A 21,147-nucleotide genomic window follows, 5' to 3' on the forward strand; every position below is an offset into this window, starting at 1 on the left:
CGGTCTTGGTGGGGGCTTGTAGGTTATGAGATAGAGTGCTACGTTGGAGAATGAGTGGTAAATGTTTAGATGGATCTTGTTGTTTGTACTATGGCCACGTGATGTATCTTAGTCAGCAGTCAGGCGGAAGGTTGCCTGAACCCCTGAGACAAGAAGAAAAACCAAGAAACACCAGAGCATTCGGAAGATTCTCCTATGAAAATCGACCCGACACACATCAGTCCCAAATGGTGGGGTGTCAAGGTCACTGTAATGTCCAAGGAATTGCATCTGAATACCTACATGGTCGAACAGATCAAAGGTCTCTGCATCTTGTGACGCCGAACTGCTTTACGTGTTCCAGGAGCAGTTCGAAGGATGGACTGAACAGATGTTCAAACGTGTCCATCACACATATCTTCGCGCGATGAAGAAGGTTCTTCGGGAGGGTGGCATTAACACCGGACCTATCACTAGGCCGATACCCCCCCAATTCGTTGCCCTTCTTCATCGCGCGAAGATATGTGTGATGGACACGTTTGAACATCTGTTCAGTCCATCCTTCGAACTGCTTCTGGAACACGTAAAGCAGTTCGGCGTCATACAGGCCCAAGATGCATAGGTCCTTGATCTGTTCCACCATGTAGGTGTTGAGATGCAATTCCTTGGACGTTGCAGTGACCTTGACACCCCACCATTTGGGACTGATGCGTGTCGGGTCGATCTTCATCGGAGAATCCTGGACAAGTTGTTCCCTGGTCATATCGGCACATGGGGAAACAATGTCCTCTTCGATCGGTTCGTCGTTCGGAGACACCGGGTCGGGGTTCTCGCGCGTTGTGGACATTTTGTTTTTGGTGCGTTGTTGACGCGTTTGACTGACTCCGCCGGATACAATCAAACTGTAGGTACGATAGGTCTTCCGCCGGACAGTCCTAGGTACCTGTTCTTAGCACAGTTCACAGCCACAAGACCTCCGCCGGACGGTAACTTGATGCTATGGGGAAACTGTCTCTTCTGCTTAGCCAATCTGTGATTCTCTGCGAATCACTGATCAGTGTTGGCAGGTCTACTGCCTGCTTGTCTCAGACGAAGGGCAGGTTGTTGCAATTGCTTGCACAGATCTACTATTCAAATTAAAGCTTGGGCTTCGATATCAATCCATACAGAGGCGATGAGCTGGAGCAGGATAAGACATGATCATTCTATATAGTCATAATTAACAACATAACCAATTCGCTGTCGTGATGCGTGGTATGTACTTCTCTCAACATGATGAACAACTGTACTAGGTAAATATAAAACAAAAAAAAAATAACAGGGGAATCTCAAAACATGGGGGCAGGACATAGCGAATGAATGTACCGGACAGAAGAGCATTAAAGCAAACTCCGCCGCTGATGAGACGTCCAAGACGAATCGAACACAAGAACGGGCATAGAGATGAAAGGTAAATATCAAGAAGATGCGATGAAAATCAACAAAACGCTGGCATAACAAGTATCAATCAAACATAGCCCAAAGATCCGAGCATCAGTTTGCAATCAGGGGCCGGTAGGCCGGTGACACCCATTGAGCGGACGAGAGCACCAGCCCGAAGCCGCTGGAGACCGATAGCGACCTTCCATGCCTCGGACTCCTGCATGACGAAGACATACTTTTTGCCCTCTTGGTCACGAACACTGGCACGAAGAACGTGCAAACCACGAGTCTCTGCCCCAGGTGCGTGAACAGGACCACCGTCCCGGCTGGCAGTGGCGCTGCGCGCAAATGCATCCCTCGGCGACGCCAGACGGCACGTATTCTTGCAGACTTTGAGCAGATTATTGAGGAAGGCTTCTGATTCCTCGTTGGTGGGGACGTTGTTCCCACGACGGAAGGAGAAAGGATTGCTGGAAGGGGTTTTGGCGGAGGTAGTGGCGTTCACCTGGGAGCACCACACTTCTGCCAGTTTGAGCGTCCATGCTTTGACGTCCCATTCGCGCTGGCCGATACCACGCACGTCATCATCGATGAAGAGACCTTCGGTTGTGATGCGCAGCACTAGCCCGTCGGAAATCATGCCTTGACCCGAGACAAGCTGCGATATTGGGGTTTTCATGAAGGCGTTGTTGAAGGTGTAGACTCCTTGGATCACGATCTTGTCCGGATCCTTGGTGGTATATGAACTGCGATGTGATGGGGGAGGTGTTGTGTGCGCAGTCGAGTGAGAAGGCGCGTATGACGACTCGGAGTATACTGAGGTTCCAGCCGCGTATGGCCGCCGGGGGCGGTCGTAGGGACGAAAGGAATATGCATCGTCGTCATTGGCGGTTTTGGCGGTGGGGTAGGGAGGTGGTGGCTTCTTGGGAGAAGGCGTGCGAGGCATGCTGCTAGTACTAGCTGGCTTGGGGGGCGACGATTTGGCAGCGGCCTCCTTCGCCTCCTGAGCCTTCTTCTCGGCGTATTTCTTGCTTGCCGCTTCCTTGAGCGCCGCAAATTTGGCCATGGCCTCTTTCTGGGCGGCAGCCTTCGCTGCGGCTTCTTTCTCCGCGGCTTCTTTGGCAGCTCGCTCTCTGGCTTCCGCTTCTATCTTTTCAAGTCTGGCCTTCGCTTCAGCCTCGGCCTTTGCTTGCTTCTCGCGGGCCTCGGCGACTTCTTTCTCTAGTTTTTCACGCGCCTCTTTCTCTGCGGCAGCTCTTGCTGCGGCAATCTCCTTTTCCAGTTGCTCACGGCGTTCTTTCAGTTCTTTCTCCATTGCTTCGCGCTCGCGCTTTCTCTCTTTCTCTTTGGCTTCTGCGTCCCGCTTGCGCTTGAACTCCTCCATCTTCCGGCGCAGCTCCTCTTTGCGCTTCGCTTCTTCTCTTGCTCGCTCTCGCTCGGCTTCCTCTCTAGCCCGTTCTCTGGCTCGCTCTTCTCGAGCACGCTCCTCCCGGGCACGTTCTTGCCTGGCACGTTCTTCTTTAGCACGCTCTTCTTTCTCACGTTCTTCGCGAGCGCGCTCTTCTTTGGCACGCTTCTCAGCCTCCTCCTTTTCACGTTGGTTATCATCAGAGTTTGGAGGTGGACCAGAGCTATATTGATTACCGGAATATTGGTTGCCATGGCTTTGACCTCCATTAGAGTTTCCTCCCTGGTGTTGTCTTTGCTGACCCGCACCGTTGCCGCCATGGTTGGCACCGGAAGATTGTTGGTTGGTGTTTGATTCGTTCCTCGAGCCACCTGGGCCCCCAGAACTACCACCAAACCCCCCAAATCCAAACCATCCACCTCGAGCGCTGCCGTTGCCTTTATTATCTCCTGAGTTGGACTGGGCAGCGCCAACAAGCCATCCGGCCACACCTACCCCAACCGCAAGCACTGTCATCCCAGTACCATTGCCGCTAGCGACAGTGGCTAGATACCATGCCTTCAGGATCGGGGAGATATATGACCAAACCACACAGGCCAAAAGCGTACTTGCAACGCCTGCCAGGAAGCTGTTCCGGTTGCATTGTAAAGATGGAAGGTAGAGGAAGCCTGCGCCGGCGGAGTGAGGTGGGACGATGAAGATGTCGTAGTTGCCGTCCGGAAGATCCGAAGATTTGCGATATTCGCCTTCAGTTGTTCGGGGCTTTTCACCATGAGGCGGCGGTGGAGGCGGCGGACCGTCCATGTCGGATCAGCGCGCAGCGTTAGGCTCGTGCGATATATATATATATATAGGACTCAATGCTGCGAAGCGCAGCGTCAGCCAAAGGGCGACCCACGACCTGGGTTGATCTGTCAAATCAATGGTAAGACAAGTTCTCGGGGTTCAGCGTCAATTGCCAGGTCATATTAGTCCGATGAGCGTCGCACTGAGGCCCCAGGCACTCAGTGCTGTGAAGGATAATTCGAAGGCCAAATCTGAATCAAAACACGATACACAGGACAGATATCAAGAATCAAACAAAATGCAAACGCAAGGCAAATTGATGGAAACGGCGGGGGAGACTAAGAGTTTGATATTTTGAGGGGGTGGGTTTGTTTGGAAGACAAGTGTGGGAGGCTAAGGATCGACGCCAACACTTCCCTGCATCATTGGATGTGGTCGTCACATTCGACCACCTATCACCTCAAAATACACACAGATTGCTACAAACGAGTTGTACCTCATGAATCTCTCGATGTAACTCTCGTATCTGTTACCCGAAGCATGCTGGATTCCTCGGAGGCCACGCGATTTTATCTAGGGCGGCTTAAAAGAGCCCAAGGGATGGAATGGCAATGAGAATACAAATATAACAGTGACACCTTTTAAGCGCGATGAACTGTTTCAGAGGGATGGCTATCACGATACCTACTTGCAAGTAGATATTCTACAACAAACTTGCAGCTCACCCTGCAAATACATTAATGCTCAGTGCTGTCAAGTGAGAGACGAAAAGGACACTGTTTTGTTTTGATTTTACCATTTTGGGAAAGGCCCGGCTACAGTATCCGCGCGGATTATTGTTTGTCCCGACACCCCTACCGCCTTCCACTCCGTTCGTTGAGACTATGGGCAATGAGGTGGGCATGAGATGAGATGACCGACAGTATTGCAAGCATAGGATCTTGTTTACTACGCATGACATCTCATGAGCCTTCCCATTTCAGCTTTAGTCTGTCTGCAGGATTTTTCTGCTCTCTGGCTTAGAGGTGTTCGTATTGCATTCAGATCACCCAAGCATCTTCTTCGCGTGTTCGAAGAGTGCTTCATACGCAGTGGAGATCGTGAGAAGGAATCCAACCGTTACTGTGCTTATACAGATCATGCCAGATATTACCACTTATACGTACTACCTTCAGTCTCCTCTTTACCACCTTTACGACAGGCCGCGGAGTAGCAGCGGGCATGCGGTCTGAGGCTCAGAGGTTTGGCCCTGAGCATAGCGCTGTGGGCGGAGCGAGAATACCCCCGTCAATCTTGCGGTCAGCGCGTTGGGGCAGCTAGTTCGACTTAGTGGGTCCACGATGTTCGAGTTGGAGGATGTACGGAGTAGCCAGCGAGCCTTGTTCACCAGGTCTATATCGTAGAGCGCATAGGTAGTATGTGGAGCATGGTGAGAGTCGATTCTGGGCCGAGGGTCAAGTAGAGAGCATCGTACTAACTCGAATTCGACGCGGAAATAGGCATGCCGTGGTTATCATCTTGCGAGCCGTAGACGTCCCATGATCAGGGCATGAGGTGCGGGACCATGACCAGGCAGAAGAGGCCTGAGGGCCTCACGAAGGTCATTTTGAGTCATCTTCGCTCGATTATATCATGTTCGATGCTGTATTTAGTCTGGTAGTGATACAACGCAGTTCAAGTTAAAGTGTTGGAAAAGGGTGAGCGTCGAAGACAAAACGGCGAGTAACATAACTCGGCAGAACGTGATCTGCAGCCACTGATTGGGTGGCTTTCCACTTGAGATTCCGATGCCCTTCATCTGTCCTTCGAGGTGTCGATCGTCTTCTTCCACCCTCCTCCACTTCGAATCCTCTTTTGTTTCTCCCGCGATAGTCTGGTAGTCAGGTACTACCCCGTGTCTCCGCCCTCCCCGCCAACCTGCCATTTGGCCCCCTCCCAGACATATCCGCCAGCTTTCCAACCGCCCTCATTCTCCCTCTCACTCTCTATGCGGCGCCGCTAAACACCGAGAACCGATTTACGACCTGCCCTTGAAGGGCATCCCGGTACCATGTCCTCCCAACCCCATCATGGCCATTCCGCGACGTCACGTCAATTCCCTGCCTATAACCCCGTGGCCGCAGTGACAGCACCTGCGGGGACCTTGCTTCCGGGCACCAAGATCCAAGTGGGCAGCCATCGTGTGGTTGTGGAGAAATACCTCTCCGAAGGTGGTTTCGCTCATGTCTACGTGGTGCGATTGCCTCAACCCATCGATGGCACTGAGACCGCTGTCCTCAAGCGGGTCGCCGTGCCGGACAAGGCGGCCCTCGCCAACATGCGCACCGAGGTGGAAACAATGAAGAAACTCAAGGGTCACCGGCACATTGTTAAGTACATTGATTCGCACGCCTCGCAGCTGCGCGGGGGCGGGTATGAAGTATTCTTGGTCATGGAGTACTGCGCGGGCGGTGGTCTCATTGATTTCATGAACACCCGACTCCAGCACCGTTTGACAGAGCCAGAGATTGTGAAAATCTTCTCTGATGTTGCCGAGGGTGTTGCGTGTATGCATTACCTAAAACCTCCTCTTCTCCATCGTGACCTGAAAGTTGAGAACGTCTTAATATCGGGCAAGGGGAGTTCCGCCATATACAAGCTCTGTGATTTTGGATCCTCGGCTCCGCCTCGCCCTGCTGCTACTACCGCCGCGGAAGGCCGATTGATTGAAGATGATGTGCAGCGGCATACAACACTGCAGTACCGGAGCCCGGAGATGATTGATGTCTATCGGAAGCAACCCATTGACGAAAAGAGTGATATTTGGGCTCTCGGCGTGTTCTTATACAAACTGTGCTACTATACAACCCCATTCGAAGAGATCGGCCAGATGGCAATCCTTAATGCGACCTTCAAATACCCTTCCTACCCCACATTCTCTAGTCGGCTCAAGCTGTTAATCGGTGAGTCCGGGACATGAACCTCCCTCAAGCGTTGATGGCTGACAGTTCTGCACAGGATCAATGTTGAAGGAAAACCCGCGTGACCGTCCCAACATATATGAGGTCGTGCGCGAGGTGTGCAAAATGCAAGGAAAGGGAATCCCTATCAAGGATGTACGTTACAACACGTTGCTCTACACAAACCTGAACTGACCGCCGCTCAGATTTATTCCAACCGCTCTGTTTCGGAAGCACGCAAGTTCCAAGAGCTACCTCCCACGCCAACAGAAGCACCCGCGGTAGGCGCTGTATTCTCGCCTCCAATGCAGGAGACCGAGATAATCCCCGAGATTGCGCCTATGCGCCGTGGCCGACCAGGGAAATCCCCCTCGTCTCAGCTTAGTTCCGCAAGGCCAAGTCCTCTACCGTTCCGAGCCACTGCCGGCAGTCCGCCGAACGATCCGTTCGCGGCTCTGGATGGGAACGAGGCTCGGAAGAAGACTGCGGAGGAAATGTCAAAACGATTCCCATCCTTGGATCAGTTCGATCTTTTGCATGAGAAAGGGGATAGATTTGAATTCGAACCTTCGGTGGAAACCAAACCTGAGGATGAGGATCTTTCGATAAGACTCACCCACGCCCTGGCTGACGATGCCTTCGCGCGACGTGAATCACCTGAACGTGCACCGAAGCCAACATATCAGCGCCCATCTCAGTCTTCCCCCGTGCGAGCACCCAAATCGTGCGAAGTTCTTGCAAATAAGCCTGCTCACTTGTACCAACCAACTCCTCAACGGCCTGCCATGGTATCCACAGGCACCATGACCTCGCCCGTTCAGACACCCCGTCTCTCAGAGCCGAAGGTCTCCACTCGCCCGATTTATCGGTTCCCCCCGTCTGATAAAGAACATCGATCTTCTAGCCTGCCCTTGACTTCGGGGGAGGAACATAAGGCGACACGGCCGAGCAAGGCCCCGTCACCCCCGATGTCCGGTTTGAACGCGGAAGCAAGCCCGCGACTGTCATCTGATCGTTTATCAATTCAGACCAGCTCTGCGCGTCCCTCGATGGAAGCTTTGAGGCAAACGCCGACATTAGAGTTAAATGATCCTGTTGGACGTTCCAAATCTGCCACTGGCAAGGCTCGGCCAATGTCAGTACAGCCGGGAGCAAGATATAACTTGCCGCGCGACTCCGAGGGCTCGCGATCCTCATTAGACATGTCTCGCATGCAGTACGAGGGCGGTGCACCACTCCGATCTGTGCGTACCGAAGCGGATCGTGAGTCCGACCGGGCCAATATCTCTTCGGACGTTGAATACTTGCGTGCGAGGGAGGTCGAGGAGAGCAACCGCAAGCGTGAGAAACGCTCCAGCGGTAGCCACAAACACAACAAGCGTGGTAGTCTGTCTGGTCTTTCCCTCTCAGGTGGCAAGAACCTCCTTGCTGGCCGCTTTGGCGAGGCATTCCGCCGTTTCGAGGCGGGCAACCAAGATAAGCCTCCATCACCATCCGCAGAGGATATGCCTCGGCAGAGTTTATCGGATTCAGCCGATGGGGGTATTTCGCCCAATGATGATATTGTCCTGGAAGATGCCGACCGGGACGATATCTCACCAGAGATGCGCCGGGAGCTGGAGCGTCGTCGACTGTCCCAAGAGGAGAAACGAGTTGCCAATGCCGCAGCCGAGTACCGCCGCCAGGTTGCCGAATCAGGTACCAGGGGTGGAAGGGCAGTTGGCGATGGTGCTCGGTCTCGCACCATTCAGAGCAAAATGCAGTCGTTGCTTGCGGAGTCAGACAAGCCACCCGTCCACAAGACCGCGACAGGGTATGGGCGATTCACGGAAACTTCCTCTTCTTTGCAGGCAAAACAGAGTGAGGTCAAACCTACCGCCTCCGGCCAACTGTCCTCGTCTCGCACATCTGGTCCTACTTACACGCCTCGTGACAATTCAATGCCAGTTCCAGACCGCCGGGGTGATGCCAGTGCTCCCGCCAGTCCTCCACAATCTGCCACGCCGACCAGCTACCCATCCGCGCAACGTCCTGTAACTCGACCAGCTGCACCTCCAAAGCCCAAGAGTTTGCGAGCTGGTGCAACTACTTCGCGACCGGGTACTAGCCATGACAATAGGTCTCAGGCAACTCCGGTGACCCCTGGGGAGGACTGGGAGGCCAACTTTAGCCGACGATTCCCGAGTCTCTCCGGCATCGAAGTGGAGACGGAGATTGAAATGCCCAAGTTCCCTAGCTTGAGGACGCGGGAAGTGTAAAGTACAGGACATAGGTTTTTGAGTCTTGTTTGTTAGATGATGCAGTTCAGCGTGTGTTCGTGTTTGCCGTGCAGGCGCAACTCGGGGAATGACTGGTTCCCGCGAGCCATGCATATATAGACAGTGACATATTGGATATTAAGTGAGGCCATTATAAAGCTCGAAGTTCTCATTCTCGTTCGGGCTGTAAGCACACCCCTCAACCTAATCTGTCAAGTCTCTATTCTTCCAACACTGCGGGTTTTATAGATGGCCATCGGCCATCTTTCGTCCCCACACCGCTTTTGTTTCTCCCCGCAAGAGCAAGAGAACCCTCACCTTGACCTCATCACCTTCAACACTTTATGCCATGGCACCAGTAACGCTAAAAACGGTCGATGGTAAGTAATGCGAAGCAATTATACTCGAGAGTACACAACTTAACATGCCCGCAGACGACCTCAAAGACGTGATCCAACACCTATTCGAGATCCAGTCCGCCGTCCATGGCTATCTAGGCCCTGAAACACAGCAAGAGCTTGTGCGCAAAATGTACGACACCTCCAATGATACCCTAGATCTCTTCGAAATACACAAGACTCCCCTGGCACACCACACCGCAACCCTCTACAAATAACTAGAAGCTAACCGTCTCCCCCAAAATAGCAAAAACCTTACCATCGCCCTCTCAACCTTATCAACACACACCCAGCTTCCACCAACACAAGAGAACCAGTCGGACGCAAACACAGACCCCTCCAATCCCACACTAGCTAGCGTTCAGCTCCCGCCAGAAATCATCGACTACGTCGACTCCGCTCGCAATCCGGACATCTACACGCGCGAGTTCGTCGAGCTCGTGCAGCGCGGGAACCAGGATCTGCGCGGAAAGCGTGAGGCTTTTGCGAGCTTTCGCGACGTACTGGCGCGCGAGATGCGTAGCGCTATGCCTGAGTGTCGTGGCGAGGTCGATCGCGCTGTCGCGGTGAGCGGGGGTACTGTCGATGGGCCTGGTGGGGTTGCTGGATCTGGGTCTGGTAGGAATTGAGGGCTGTTTGGATCTCCCAGGGCTAAGTTCGGCATTCTCGACTGATGGCAGGACGTATCATTCGTCTGTCGGCCCTTGGCCTCAAGGCCAAGAGTCTGACCTCGGTTTCATTAGCGTTTGCTTTGAGTTGTTTACTCAAGGATAACGGAGGCGTTGCAATTATTGGAGTTTCACATTTAGCGCGGCGCTTGTACGGCTGGCTTACTTTTTCTTTTGTTCTCTGCGCGGTTGGCGTTGTGGTTTTTCACATATCTCGGTCTCTTTGGCTGATCCTATCTACACGGTACACCTACGTCTCTATAGGTCTTCATAGCAACAATGCATTGACATCATGTCTCATATAGTGGGCTCATCAGAGCTCCGCGTCTCGGTACAATATGTTCCATCTACCTGAACATCTGTTCTCCACATTATTTCTGAATGCCTGAGAAACAAGGCCCTACAGGGCATGTGACATCACCGACTCAAACGTCTCGGCCCGACCAGCAAATCTCGGAATGAGAGTTTCCGGACCTCATGAAGCACGATGCCGACTCGAAGGAGTCGATCGGCGGCGGCATGTGTGCACTGTCGCCAGAAAAAGGTGCGCGTGATAGGCCTTGTACTATGCAAGAATTATCATCTGACCAGCCCAATAATAGTTGAAATGTGATGCCCAGAGGCCTCAGTGTGGAAGTTGCTTAGCCAAAGGCATCGATTGCCAATTAGGCCCCGTCCAAAGTAAACCAAGGTACAGTTCAAAAGTGAAAAGTGTCTACAAATACATTTTCGTATACTGACGATCTTATTCCAGACCGACCAACCACCGTATCGCGGAATTAGAGCGGGAGAATGAAATCCTCCGACAAAAATGTGCCCAGCTCCGGGGCAGCAACACCGCTACAGAGCCAGGAAATCCTATGGCTTCGGCGGGTACTCCACGGAGCCCATTGTCATTCCCAAGACTAGGAGGGGGCATTGGCCTCTCACGGAATGACTCTTCTTCTAATTCAGCCAGAGACGCATCGCATCCGGAAGTGCCAGAGAACGACCGCAGGAACACTTCTTTGTATCATGGTCCGACTAGTACAGTGTACGATGATACAAGTCCGAAGAATAGCGAGCAGCATATGCTAGGGCAGTCTAACGAAGAAGGAATTCGTCATCTCCTCTTCTCACAGACGGCGAGGCAAAGTAAGTCGAACCTCATGCAGTACTGCACTGAATTGCTAAATGGGTGAATCGCAGGACAGCTCGAGCCTCTCAATCTAGCTGCCGGAAAACTCGACTTTGACGGCATCGATCCTGAGATTGGCATGCATTTACTCTCCATATATTGGAGTCGTCAGCTCTACACCGCACAGATCATTTATCGCCCGCTTTTCATGCGGGACATGGCCTGCGAAGGGCCATACTTTTCCAAACTGCTTTTGAATGCGATATTTTTCGTTGTCTCAAAGCACTGCGACCGGCCAGAGCTTCGTTCAGACCCAAATGACATTACCACTGCGGGATGGAAGTTCCGTCAGCGATTTACGCAGCTTTTACGAGATTGCTTCGACAAAAGCGAGATCACTACCCTTCAAGCGCTGTTGATTATGTCCAATGCGCTGTTCTCCAGATGCGATGAACGAAGCCTGTCATGGCTGTATGCTGGCAATGCATTCAACATGTTCATTGATCTTGGACTGCATGTGCTTCCTGCTGCGGACAGTATTCCTGCCGAGGAGCTTGAAATTCGGAAACGGGTTCTCTGGGGTGCATATCGTGAGTTATTAGACCTCTAGTTTTGACATTGTCCCAAGCGTCAACTCTAACGTGTCGTGTAGTGATTGATAAGATCCAGTGTCTTCTCCAAGGAAGACCACCGCTTCTCAACTTGGTCAACTTGAGAGCATCACTCGACTTTCTGGATGACTACGACGAGCTTGAGCCTTTCCAAGACATTACCTATATGGCCACTAAGCCTAGAGTGGTTGTCCCGTCGTTGAATGTGTCTTTGCTTACCAAGTTATGCGAAATGTCAACGATCGTGGAACGTGTTCTTCGCGAGATCTATTCAGAATCTCGAGAATCAAATCAAGCTCAAAGAGCGAACATCTCGGAGGATATAAAGTTGCAGCTGAGAGAGTGGCGCCAAAGTTTGCCAGCTCATCTTGACTACTTATCGTTTCCAGAACAGGCGGTTCTCCTGCCTCAGTCTGCCTGTCTGTTGTATGTTGTCTATCCCGGTGCCAAGGCCGGCTTGATGATTGCTGACTATCGAAAAGAGCTCTGTTCAATGTCCTCATTATCCTCGTGCACCGTCCTTTGATAATTGGCCACGACGGCGTTATCAATTCAACGACTGCACATGAGTCAGTGAACGCATGTACAGCAGCCGCGAATCAGATTGTTCAGATACTCCATGACTATTCGCAGCACTTCTCTCTGAGTAGTGCACCGTATATGCTTTCATATGCGACCTATATCAGCGCAACCATCTACGCACGGATTGTTGCGCAAAAAGGAAGCAACTCAAACGTCTTCCAATCTTTAGTCCTTTGCCGCAATATTCTGTCGGAGCATACGCGCCTCTATTCTGCAGCAGAAAAGGCCAAGGGGAATCTGGACAAGTTAATCTCTCACCTGGAGATTAGCGCCGCGGACGATAGCCAGCGGGCTGGGGGCTTTGGGAACAGCTTTCCAAGGGAAAATGCGGTTATGGACGGCATGGAGGAGTCTAGAAGTCTTGCCAGAGATGCTGGCTTCGGGGACCGTGTGCTTGACTTTGGCTCTCCTTTGATGGATGTGGAACTGTCGGATTTGGACCTTGAGGCAATTGCTCAAGGCTTTCAGGTTGATATAGAGCCACATTCTTACTGGCATTCTTTAGGGGTATGAATATGAACAGCCCCACCCACACGGTCTGTACGAAACCCAAAAACTGCACCGTTACTTCGAAGGGACGTAGACCAGAGTGAACGTAGGATAGCTTCATTCAGGGGCATGAATATACGCAGTAAGACGGCCCTGGAAAGGAGAAACCAAAATCCGAGACTCGGATTGTGATCTTCCGAGAGGTTGAAATCTCGGCCTATCTCCGAGACGACGCGGGGCTTTTCTTCCCCCCAACGCGCAGAATGTTTGCTTCGACCGATGACTCGGGAAGTGTCAGCCGAGTCCAATCCAGTTTTATGGAAGCAAAAATGGGGTCCCCATCATATATAGTCTACTATCACCCCGCCCAATACGAGATGTCCATTCCCCCACTACCTCTACCTTAGTGGTTGCACATATAACATGGCGTGTTCCGATAAGAAGTCCTGCGAGGGCTGCTCATGTAGCAACGATGCCCAACCCCAGACAATCAATATCGAGGACTGCCTCAGCGAGCTGCAAGCCTTGCGAAGACGCAACCAGGAGTTAGAAACCCGCATGAAACTCGCCAGCGGGTCAGATAAAGCTCCGGTCCCCGTCAAGCAGCCGGGACGAACATTGCGATCATCGTTGTGGTTTGACTGTGGCAGCAATCCCGGCATGACAGCAACGTATATGGAGCGCTACTTCAACTACGGCATCACCAAGGAAGAGCTCATGTCTGGTAAGCCGATGATTGGAATTGCTCAGACGGGCTCGGATATCGCGCCTTGCAATCGCCATCATATTGAACTTTCTAAGCGTGTCCGTGAGGGTATCCGGACTGCTGGGGGTATTCCTTTCGAGTTCCCTACGCATCCTATTCAGGAGACCTCGAGGAGGCCTACTGCTACCCTTGATCGCAATCTGGCGTATCTTGGTTTGGTGGAAATCTTGACGGGTTACTTCCTTGATGGTATTGTCTTGCTTACCGGGTGTGATAAGACCACTCCGGCTTGTTTGATGGCTGCTGCTACGGTGGTGAGTGTTTGAATCCGAGCCAGATTTCCTATATCGATGCTGATATTCTAAGAACATTCCTGCTATTTGCATGAACGTGGGGCCTATGCTCAACGGTTACTCGAAGGGGGTTTTGACCGGGTCGGGTGCTGCATTGTGGCACGGGCGAGAGCTCTACGCCACGGGTGAAATTGATGAGTCTGAGTTTATGGATTATATCGCCCGAGGGTAAGCTATATAAAATCCCCCAATCCTGAATAACTCCATCTGACCAACACCGCAGAACCCCCTCAGTCGGCCACTGCAATACAATGGGAACTGCCTCAACGATGAATGCCCTGGCAGAATCCTTGGGTATGGCCCTGCCCGGGTCAGCTGCCATCCCGGCAGCCTACCGTGACAGAGCTCAATGCGCTTATGAAACAGGCAAGCGGATCGTGGAGATGGTAGAAGCAGATCGCAAGCCGTGTGATATCATGACTCGAAAAGCCTTTGAGAACGCCATCGTCGCCAACGCAGCAATCGGCGGCAGCACAAATGCTCCTATCCACATCAATGCTATCGCCCAGCATGCGGGCGTCGAGGTCTCAATGGACGATTGGGATACCACCGGATCTACTATCCCCTTGCTGTTGAACATGCAGCCCTCAGGGGAATATCTCGGCGAAGAATACTATCGTGCCGGAGGACTGCCGGCTATCATGGCCGAATTATTAGACCACGGCGTGGTGCACGGCGACGTGCTCACATGCAACGGCAAAACCATAGCCGAAAACGTCCATGGGAAGCACACATGGGATCGTCGCGTCATTAAAACATTTGAAGAACCGTTGATGAAAGATGCTGGTTTTGCTCACTTGAAGGGCAATCTCTTCGACTCTGCAATTATGAAGACCTGCGTCATCTCACCCGCTTTCCGGGAGCGATATCTCTCCAATCCTGATGATCCAGAAGCATTCGAGGGTCCAGTCATTGTGTTCGATGGGCCGGAAGACTACGAAGAACGCCTGGAGAACACGCCAGAAATCGACGAAAACACTATCCTCGTCATGCGTGGCGTCGGACCAATCGGGTATCCTGGAGCAGCGGAGGTCGTCAATATGCACCCACCAGGCCGACTTTTGAAAAAGGGCATTGATGGCCTGTTCTGCATTGGTGATGGCAGACAATCGGGAACATCGGGATCACCATCGATCTTGAATGCTAGCCCAGAAGCGGCGGCAGGGGGTAACCTTGCTATTCTGAAAGATGGGGACAGACTCCGCATTGACTTGCAGAAAAGACGGGTTGATCTTCTCATCACTGACGACGAGATCGAGCAGAGGAGGCAGGATTTGGGTATCAAGGGTTTCTCTGTTGTCCCGAGTGGTACCCCATGGCAGGAGATCTTCCGCCAGGAAACTGATCAGCTGAACAATGGCATGGTACTACGCAAGGCTGTCAAATATCAGCGGCTAGCCCAGCAGGCCCGCCGCTGCGTCACAATCACTGATAGAATGGACATAAGGAGCCTGGTCAGGATATATGAGGGTCGATTGCGTACACTTCGCTGCCCTGTCGATATGAGCGCATTGTTGCATGTCCCTCTCCTCTATCCAAGAGAAACACGTGTTTGTTGATATGAGTTATATGTAAATACTATGAATGACTTCTTCACCGAACAATATTCTATTCTTTTTGATTGTTCAATCCTAATTCTACTTCGAACAGCGATCTATGGACTCGACAAAACCCATTAAATTCTCGTCAGAAACGAGATCGGAGAATGAAACATTCGACCCGACAAAGAGACCTGAACAAGGATCTTAGAGTCCGAAAGGGTAAGTCTCGCCCTGTCCAAGTGGAGTATCGGGCTGAATGACTTCCAAAGGCTGGACAGCGTGAGACACATCAAACCAGACATAACCATCAAACTGCTTGTGAATGAAAGCCTGTGAATAATGCGAAGCGCGCTCCGTCTCCGGACGATAGATAACACCAATGAAGCGTTGAAGCCGTTGCTCATCGGCGAGAGCAGAGCGCAAAGCAGGATCGATTTTTTCCTGACGCAAGTCAATCACGAACCGCGGCACCCCAGTATCATGAGCAACAATCTCCCAACTATCATCCCGAGACGGACGAACAGCCATGACCTCCATATCATCATCCCACTCATGAGCCGCCGCAACAGTGCCAGTATGGGTTCCACACCCGAGAATAGTAACATTCTCACGACCCAGTCGCTCACGACAAAGCTGCCCGATATTCAGCTCCTTACGACGGAATCCCATACTCGTGAAGCGCGCATCTCCAACATGCGAATTATGCGCCCACACAATTGCCTTCTGGCCCTCTCTATGCTTCAATAGGCGTTCCAATGTCTCGAACATATGCATGTCACGCATATTCCACGAACTAGCCGAGCTGTAGTACATAGCCTTGTAATACTTCTCCGCATCCTTGACAAGATGAGCATTCTGCTCGCTGCTGTGGATCTCCTCACCGTTCTGTACGCTGCGATCCGCGTACTCAAGCCGTCGCGCCAGGAGATCCGATAGCATCTTCATGACGGGTGCTTCGCAGTCTTCCATGCCACGGAGCGACGCCAGACCATACGCAGTAGGATCGTCAACCCAGGGCTCCAGACACCCGTACCGCTGGCGCGCCTGCTTGCTCGCCTGTGGATCCACCCGGTCCAGGTAGTCGATCACGGCTCCGATCGAGGCGCCCATGCTGTACAGGTCGAGTCCATAGAAGCCGGCTCGCCGCTCTACTGGGAGTTTCTGGTTTCGATCGCGCATCCATTCGACTAGTTGTTGCATTTCTCGGTTCCGCCACATCCAGGTCGGGAAGCGCTTGAAGGGCTCGAAGCCTTTGGCTTTCCCGCCGATTTGGGCTTGTGGGCCGGGACGCAGACGCACGTAGCGGTCGATAGCTTCGGCGTCTGGCCAGTCGGCTTCGACGGCAACCATGGTGTAGCCATGTTGTTCGATGAGGCGCTTGGTGATCTCGGCCCGGGCAGAGTAGAATTCGGATGTTCCGTGGCTGCCGTCGCCTAGGAGGATCACCTGCTTGCCTGCGAAGGTGTCAAAGTGGGAGGCGAACTTGGGATTGTGGATTTCAGGCAGAGGCTGCACTGCTGCGTTGAAGAGTCCTTGTAGTTGAGACATCTTTGTCGTCCGAAATAGTGAAGCCAAGCGCATGGATGTTCGGGTTGTGCCGTTGTGGTTGGGGATAACTTCACAAAGATTATCGCCCCCAGAGCAGTATTTTGAGTACTGAGGCGCCGCCACAGCGGTCTTATTTACTCTTCATCGACACAATTGCTCTCAATCTCACAGGAGGTGTTCCTAGCGAATTATTCGCATTCTCGCCACTAAACAATCATGATGACTTCATACTGAAAGGCAAACCACAAACATCCGATCCCAACGGTATTCGACTATTTGAGATGTAGGCGAGAAAACAATATGCATCTTTTGTTTAGACAAACGCCTAGACAAATATTCATTCATACTGGCCACTGTTCCCCAAAAATGGCGCTCCCGATCAGCAGCCCATCACCGCGCCTGGATCGCTTTGGACAGGCCATGGAATCCCTTTACGGGAGCTTCAGCAGCATCGAGAACCCAGAGGATTGGGTTCCGCCGCCAAGAGCAGGCGGTCATAAGGGGCGGTACCTATGGACAGACGCGTTCGGGGTTATCAACCTCCTGACCATGCACAACGAGTACAAAAAAACTGGCAGTGACACAATCGGCGATGATCGCTACCTAGTACTGGCCAGCCGTCTGATCCAGACCGTCCATGACATCCTGGGTAGACAGCGAGACGGCCGCTCAAGACTGCCGAATGCCACAGATGAGAACCCGCTAGCCGGTGGTTTGAGAATCGGCAAGACAGATGCCCGCGGGCCGGATGCCGACGGGCAATATCACCATTACCTGACGATATGGATGTTTGCCTTGAACCGGATGACTAGAGCATCTGGGGATATGAGGTACAACCGGCTAGCCGTCCAGCTGGCCAAAGCGATCCACCCGCGATTCTTCGTTGATCGCGCAGCAGCTCGGCCGAGAATGATATGGAAAATGAACATTGATCTCTCGGAGCCGATGGTCAAATCAGAGGGCAATCTCGACCCGCTTGATGGCTTTGTTATTTTCCGACTTCTGCAGGCTACGGCCGTCGAGGCAGGCGATGGCCCTGTCTTGACTCAGGAGATTGACGATTACAAGCGCACGATGGAGCGGAAAGGGGAGCATTTTGTTTCCAGTGACCCCCTGGATTTGGGTATGACTTTGTGGACAGCGCACTGGTTTTCTGAGCGAGAGAAATGGGCTGCTAATCTTGCCGAGAAATGCTTCGAGCAAATGTGTTGGTTACCCCTGTGTGATGCAGAGACATAGGCGAGGCTGACCCCGGGAATGCATTTAGACAATCTCTTCGAGATCAATCGGTATTTGGAGCGCAATATCAAATTCCGACTGGCCTTCCGTGAGTTTGGTACCAGCATGGGCATTCAATGCCAATCCGAGGCGGCTGCGGAGAAAGAACGCTCTGTCGACCTTAAATGCTACTCTGATGCCATCATTGCTGCCTGGGACCCATACATGGAGCTGGCCATATCTGATGACCTGACGCCAGAGGATTTGAGGCCTATCACGCGGGTGATGTATGCGTCGGCATTGATTCCAGGTGGTAAGTCCTACTCATCTGGTCTTGCGGTAGACTGGAGACTCTAACCCACTGCTCAATTCCAGCATTTCGATCCGGATTCCTGGGCCCAGAACCGACACCACGCGAAGAATGATCATCTGGCGGGTATTGGAAGAGAATGGTGCGCTTTCAAGGTGGACATAGACAGATAATACATGAGAAGAGGTCTCTATTCGTGTGTGGCTCCAGAGCAGGAGGAAGAAGACTCGAGCACTTCTCGTGTGTCCAAAAAACAATGCAATCTATCATTAACATTTGGTATTATTCACAGGCAGTGAGAAGTACAGACAATGACATATGTCTATACTCCCGGAAGTCCGATTACTTCCCTCAATGATGGCACCCGTCTTGGAAGTATGTAAATGGCAAAGAGTGCACTTAAAGCAATGCTCAGACCAGACCACTAGAAGAAGAGTTAGACCATAAACATGAGTTGCAACTCCAAGAAACACACACCTTTTCTAACCACGTGTGGAACCAAATCGCGGTCATGAAGAGCATCCACCAACCCAACCCCACAACCCCCCAAACGAGACGGAGTGACCATGTCCTCGCACACCCACTTTCAGATGAATCGGCGACTGGAGTACCATCGGCATCACTGGCCTTGCGCTCGCGTCCAGCATCCCCGCCGAAACCACAACGAGACAAAATTGCAGGAGTGCTAGCCCCGACAGCCTCAAATGCCAAAAGCCCCGTAGCCAGAACCAGCATCAGCACATGTCCACTGATATCATGTCCACCCTCCCATGCGCCACCAGCTGCCTTGCAAGTCGCGGCTGTGAATAGCGTTTCCAGGTCTGTGGGGCTGCGCTGTCCACCGGCCATTTGGCCGACTTCCTCAAGAGCCCGTTCACATTTCCCACCCGTGGCTACAAAGCCACGGTCAATGACCGCCGGACCGAAAAACCATTGTGTTGCCAGATACCATACTGTTGTGGCGAGTGCGTAGCGGAGGACGGCTTGGAGGGTGCGTCGAAATCGGGTTTCTGCGTTCGAGGAGGACGGATGAAGTGATGAGCCGTAGAGGGGTTGGAATATGAGAAGCGAGACAAATGCAGCTGTAGTCCAGAGCCATCCGATCTTCACGAAGTAGAGGTTGAAGACATTGTCCTTGCGGGCGAAGTAGTTCACAGGGCCTTCGGATAGGTTCAGGTCTGCGGCTAGTGATGGAGCCAGCGGGCTTGCGGATGATTGTGAGGAGCTAGACGAATCTCTGGAATGATGTGCTGTCGGTGAGATGACCGAGAATATGGACCCGACTAATAGTGTTGCTGGGTATATGAGTAGAGCCGCCGTGGGGAGGGTAGCAGGGCGCGAAGTGGCTGCGGCCATGGTCGCACGGGAAATGTTCTGAGAGAGATCGGAGGAGATGGTATATTTCCTGATATTTGTAGAGAATTCAGCGAGAGAATGAAGGATGAGAAGAGAGCATATTTGGTGCAATTGAGAAGGCCAAGGCAGGAAAGTTGACGATGACCTGGACAGAATGACATCAGGGTTAGCCGATGCTGCATGAATGCCTCAGGCCACTAAAGGACGATCAACACTTCTCGCCAGTTGACAGAGTCACAGAATCATGAGATCACGATAGCGAATGTTTTATGACTGGCTCTCACCACCTACGTATATTCACATGTATGATTTATGTACATGTTGTAGCTTTTGCTTTTGAATACAATTCTCACGAAGGCGTGAACAGAATCTCTCGGAGTATTAGTGCTCCTACTACTACTCCGTAAGGTAATTTGTAAATAGACTGCATGTACGGAGTACTCAGAGGGGAGTGATGATCCAGAAGTAATGAAAGGCCACAGTGACTCCCTTATCCTCAAACTATCATACAACTGGCAGGCTGTTGAACATCACTTCTTTGGAACAAAGCGGAATGCAATGAGATTCACAGTCTTCGTGCCAACAACCTCAACATACTCGCGGAACGGCTCAAACCCAGATTTCACTAGCACCCTCTGACTAGCAGCATTTTCTGTTTCAGTAATAGCAATCAGATGCTCATCAACAACACCCTCCCCAATAACCATTCCCTTCTGAACCCTGGCCTCCCGCTCTGTCCGAGGCAAGTCCAACCAAAATTGCAACCAAGCACTCAAGAACTCCGTTGCAAAGCCTTTCCCCCAAACTTCGGTCCGAAACATATACCCAATCTCCGGCCACCCATAGCTTCCAGGATACCGGTGGCAGCCACCGATCCCGATGAGCTCACCGGTGTCCTTCAGGCAGATTGCGCAGTTGGCAGTGACGTGGTCGTTGGGTGTCAAGAATAGATCCAGATTTGATTTGGTCATCTCGAGGCTTTCGTCTATACAGCCAGCTCTGGTCCAGCGCATGACTTCTTTTTGTGTGCGCAAGACATGTAATGCGTCCAGGTCGCTTGGTTGGAGAGCGCGGAGGAGTAAGCGATCTGTTGTTATTGCTGGTCGCTCGCTATTTGCGGGCAGAGGGATTGTGGGCAGGAGTGCCTTCACAGTTACGAAGTCCTCTTCAGTGGCCATGTTCTCAATCTTGCTCTCTCAAGTTCCCCTCCAAGGAATTCGTGTGTGGTTGATGTATGCCGTAGTTGAGTGAGTCATTTTTGAACATTGAAATTCTCCTTCGTACGTGGACCCACTCACCCGACTTTTAAGCAACAAATTAATAAAAAAAGTACCAAAATGAAACGGTGGAAATGGCCCATGAGGAGGTGCAGCATAGTGCAGTGCCAAGTCCATTGTACTCCTTTGATTCAAGCGGCAGCCGACAAGATGGACGGCTGAGGATGTGAGAATGGTGTGT

At 52.1% G+C, this 21,147-nt stretch overlaps 10 protein-coding genes across 10 annotated transcripts; 5 read left to right on the forward strand and 5 right to left on the reverse strand.

Moving 5' to 3' along the window:
* Window positions 1–295: 295 nt before the first annotated feature.
* On the reverse strand, window positions 296–826 carry N7515_006912 (uncharacterized protein; the record flags this gene model as incomplete). Its single annotated transcript, XM_056667656.1, has 1 exon — window positions 296–826. The coding sequence occupies one exon, from the start codon at window positions 824–826 to the stop codon at window positions 296–298; it is 531 nt and encodes a 176-aa protein (XP_056521252.1).
* A 660-nt stretch (window positions 827–1,486) lies between these two features.
* On the reverse strand, window positions 1,487–3,613 carry N7515_006913 (uncharacterized protein; the record flags this gene model as incomplete). Its single annotated transcript, XM_056667657.1, has 1 exon — window positions 1,487–3,613. The coding sequence occupies one exon, from the start codon at window positions 3,611–3,613 to the stop codon at window positions 1,487–1,489; it is 2,127 nt and encodes a 708-aa protein (XP_056521253.1).
* Window positions 3,614–5,645: 2,032 nt separating this feature from the next.
* Window positions 5,646–8,792, forward strand: N7515_006914 (putative serine/threonine protein kinase; the record flags this gene model as incomplete). Its single annotated transcript, XM_056667658.1, has 3 exons — window positions 5,646–6,537; window positions 6,593–6,690; window positions 6,741–8,792. The coding sequence occupies 3 exons, from the start codon at window positions 5,646–5,648 to the stop codon at window positions 8,790–8,792; spliced, it is 3,042 nt and encodes a 1,013-aa protein (XP_056521254.1).
* Window positions 8,793–9,141: 349 nt separating this feature from the next.
* nut2 (mediator complex subunit NUT2) lies at window positions 9,142–9,819 on the forward strand (the record flags this gene model as incomplete). Its single annotated transcript, XM_056667659.1, has 3 exons — window positions 9,142–9,172; window positions 9,227–9,323; window positions 9,438–9,819. 3 exons carry the CDS (start codon window positions 9,142–9,144, stop codon window positions 9,817–9,819), a joined length of 510 nt encoding a protein of 169 aa, XP_056521255.1.
* Window positions 9,820–10,335: 516 nt separating this feature from the next.
* Window positions 10,336–12,751, forward strand: N7515_006916 (fungal specific transcription factor domain-containing protein; the record flags this gene model as incomplete). The annotated part of the gene is given in 6 exon segments (XM_056667660.1): window positions 10,336–10,379; window positions 10,613–10,992; window positions 11,047–11,565; window positions 11,628–12,012; window positions 12,069–12,675; window positions 12,692–12,751. 6 exon segments carry the CDS (start codon window positions 10,336–10,338, stop codon window positions 12,749–12,751), a joined length of 1,995 nt encoding a protein of 664 aa, XP_056521256.1.
* Window positions 12,752–13,080: 329 nt separating this feature from the next.
* N7515_006917 (IlvD/Edd family dehydratase) lies at window positions 13,081–15,275 on the forward strand (the record flags this gene model as incomplete). The annotated part of the gene is made up of 3 exons (XM_056667661.1): window positions 13,081–13,677; window positions 13,730–13,884; window positions 13,940–15,275. The coding sequence occupies 3 exons, from the start codon at window positions 13,081–13,083 to the stop codon at window positions 15,273–15,275; spliced, it is 2,088 nt and encodes a 695-aa protein (XP_056521257.1).
* A 186-nt stretch (window positions 15,276–15,461) lies between these two features.
* On the reverse strand, window positions 15,462–16,805 carry N7515_006918 (putative erythromycin esterase; the record flags this gene model as incomplete). Its single annotated transcript, XM_056667662.1, has 1 exon — window positions 15,462–16,805. The coding sequence occupies one exon, from the start codon at window positions 16,803–16,805 to the stop codon at window positions 15,462–15,464; it is 1,344 nt and encodes a 447-aa protein (XP_056521258.1).
* Window positions 16,806–17,171: 366 nt separating this feature from the next.
* Window positions 17,172–18,448, forward strand: N7515_006919 (uncharacterized protein; the record flags this gene model as incomplete). The annotated part of the gene is made up of 3 exons (XM_056667663.1): window positions 17,172–18,012; window positions 18,073–18,336; window positions 18,399–18,448. The coding sequence occupies 3 exons, from the start codon at window positions 17,172–17,174 to the stop codon at window positions 18,446–18,448; spliced, it is 1,155 nt and encodes a 384-aa protein (XP_056521259.1).
* Window positions 18,449–18,744: 296 nt separating this feature from the next.
* N7515_006920 (putative inositol phospholipid biosynthesis protein Scs3) lies at window positions 18,745–19,689 on the reverse strand (the record flags this gene model as incomplete). Its single annotated transcript, XM_056667664.1, has 2 exons — window positions 18,745–18,757; window positions 18,809–19,689. The coding sequence occupies 2 exons, from the start codon at window positions 19,687–19,689 to the stop codon at window positions 18,745–18,747; spliced, it is 894 nt and encodes a 297-aa protein (XP_056521260.1).
* Window positions 19,690–20,219: 530 nt separating this feature from the next.
* Window positions 20,220–20,867, reverse strand: N7515_006921 (GNAT family N-acetyltransferase; the record flags this gene model as incomplete). The annotated part of the gene is made up of 1 exon (XM_056667665.1): window positions 20,220–20,867. The coding sequence occupies one exon, from the start codon at window positions 20,865–20,867 to the stop codon at window positions 20,220–20,222; it is 648 nt and encodes a 215-aa protein (XP_056521261.1).
* Window positions 20,868–21,147: the final 280 nt, after the last annotated feature.

This window comes from Penicillium bovifimosum, assembly GCF_028826915.1.
Source record: "Penicillium bovifimosum strain IBT 22155 chromosome Unknown utg000005l_segment0_segment0, whole genome shotgun sequence".
Lineage (NCBI taxonomy): Eukaryota > Fungi > Ascomycota > Eurotiomycetes > Eurotiales > Aspergillaceae > Penicillium > Penicillium bovifimosum.